This window comes from Silurus meridionalis, chromosome 13, assembly GCF_014805685.1.
Source record: "Silurus meridionalis isolate SWU-2019-XX chromosome 13, ASM1480568v1, whole genome shotgun sequence".
Taxonomy (NCBI): domain Eukaryota; kingdom Metazoa; phylum Chordata; class Actinopteri; order Siluriformes; family Siluridae; genus Silurus; species Silurus meridionalis.
In genome coordinates, this window is record NC_060896.1 from 956,185 (window position 1) to 958,179 (window position 1,995).

The 1,995-nt window shown below is 44.2% G+C and overlaps 1 protein-coding gene across 1 annotated transcript in view; it reads right to left on the reverse strand.

Moving 5' to 3' along the window:
• pde8a (phosphodiesterase 8A) overlaps positions 1-1,760 on the reverse strand; it is a 47,671-nt gene extending 45,911 nt beyond the window's left edge. Inside the window, exon 1 of the mRNA XM_046863784.1 lies at positions 433-1,760. Within this exon, the coding sequence (XP_046719740.1) occupies positions 433-570 (138 nt within the window). The 5' untranslated portion in view covers positions 571-1,760. The remainder of the gene's footprint in view (positions 1-432) is intronic.
• Between the last annotated feature and the right edge of the window lie 235 nt (positions 1,761-1,995).

Here is a 1,995-nt window from a genome sequence, read left to right on the forward strand (position 1 = left end):
GTTGCATGCAGGCTGAATGTCAATGTGTTAAGCAGAGGGTCTATTTCGTGTATGTGTGCCGAATTCAGGATTCTAGGAATCCTCAGTTATGTACACACACACACACACACACACACACACACACACACACACACACACATATTACATTTTCATATCTTGATAATGGTGTAACATTTGATCCTGTGTGTGATTATAGTCAGGATTGGATCGGTTCTGTCCTCACACTCTGGAGGTTCCCTTGGGGAGGAGGCTGCCTAAGTAGGCCAGATAAAGTGGCACGTGTTCTTCTCACAGAAACCCAGAATTCCATCAGAGAATTCAAATAAAACTACATAGAGGTCAGGAATGACACAAGATCTGTGATAAAGCGTCAAGAATTTAATATCAGTATGAGCTCTGATTGTACAGAGTGTGTGTGTGTGTGTGTGTCACCTTGTACTCCGAGGCCTTGATGGGGCAGTTCTGGGTGTTGTTGCCCTGTGGGGGGGAGTGTGGGGGGCAGTCCTCAGACTCTTTTCCACTATGATACACCACCCGATCCGAGATATGGATGCTGGAAGCACAGCCCATGCTTCACTCCCGCTTTGTCCTCTTCCTCTTCTTCTCGTCTTGTTATGTTCTCCAAGCCAGGATGCCTAGCTAGATCTTTCCTCTTTCACTCAGGTTCTCTACTCCTCCTTTTCTTTATCCAGATCCGTTATGTCCTTTTTTTTAGGTCCACATAGAAAGCCTTTTAGAATGAAAGTTCTCCAAAACACCAGTCACACTATGTTCCTGTGTATCTTTTTAACTCAAGTAAGGCCTCCTACTTTCCCTAGTCGACTACTTGATCTTCTCAATCACTTCAGTTCCTCCAATCCAAGCTGAGACAGCTGTTCCTTTACTTCTTTCACTAACAAGACGCTTTAGATCAGCATCTACAAAGTTCTACAAACCAGGCCAGGCATGTGAAGTTCTTCTCGTCAAGTTCTGCTCCTCCAAACCCAGGCCTGGTCACGTTCTCCCCTCTTTTTTCCGAATCTACCTTGTAGACCTTTTAGATACTCCACATAAGTTCTCCAACCAGGCCTGGAACATTATGTTCTCCACGCGATTGTCTTCTTCGTTTCCGTTCTTTTGTCCTTCAATTCTCGGTTTGTATGCATTCACAATAATAATAATAATAATAATAATAATAATAATAATAATAATCTTCCTTACCCCCCCCACCCCCCTGACCAGGAAACAGATTTCCTCTCACGCTCAAACTCCATGGAGCTCCATTTTAGATCAAACCTACTTCATTCCACATCATCCTCATCCTCATGATCATCACTATCTTCATCATCATCATCATCATCACTCCATCATAATGTCAGTGTAACCTCATGAAAAAGAAAGAAAGCAGAAAGAGCTGTAGTCCTGTGGAAGCTCCAGGTCCTAGTTCTCATCCATATCTGGCCTTCTTTTGATTTTTTTATGGTTTTCTTTTGTTTGTTTGTTTTTTTTCTCTCTTTACTCCACCCAGAAATCTGAAGACAGAAGATCAGTTTTTAGTGACGGAGGAGATCCAGAGCTTTTCACAGCGTTTCAACAGGCGGAAAGATTCCCTTCAGCATTACTGCGGATTTCTCCTGCGCCTTCCTGCACCCCGAAATAATCCACAATAAAACACCCACAGTTTACACCCTAAACACAGAGAGAGAGAGAGAGAGAGAGAGAGAGAGAGAGACTGAGAGAGAGAGAGAGAGAGAGAGAGACTGAGAGAGAGAGAGAGAGAGAGAGAGACAGAGAGAGAGAGACTGAGAGAGAGAGAGAGACTGAGAGAGAGAGAGAGACTGAGAGAGAGAGAGAGAGAGAGAGAGAGAGAGAGAGGAAGCGCTCAGAGAAGAATCACACGGCCTCCGATTTCTCCTCTTTTAGAAGCAAAAAAAAGGAAAGAGATGAAGGCTGTCAGCTTGTCTGCGGGAAACCCGCTCAGGATCCGCGCAACAAACAACAAGAGAGAAAAAACCC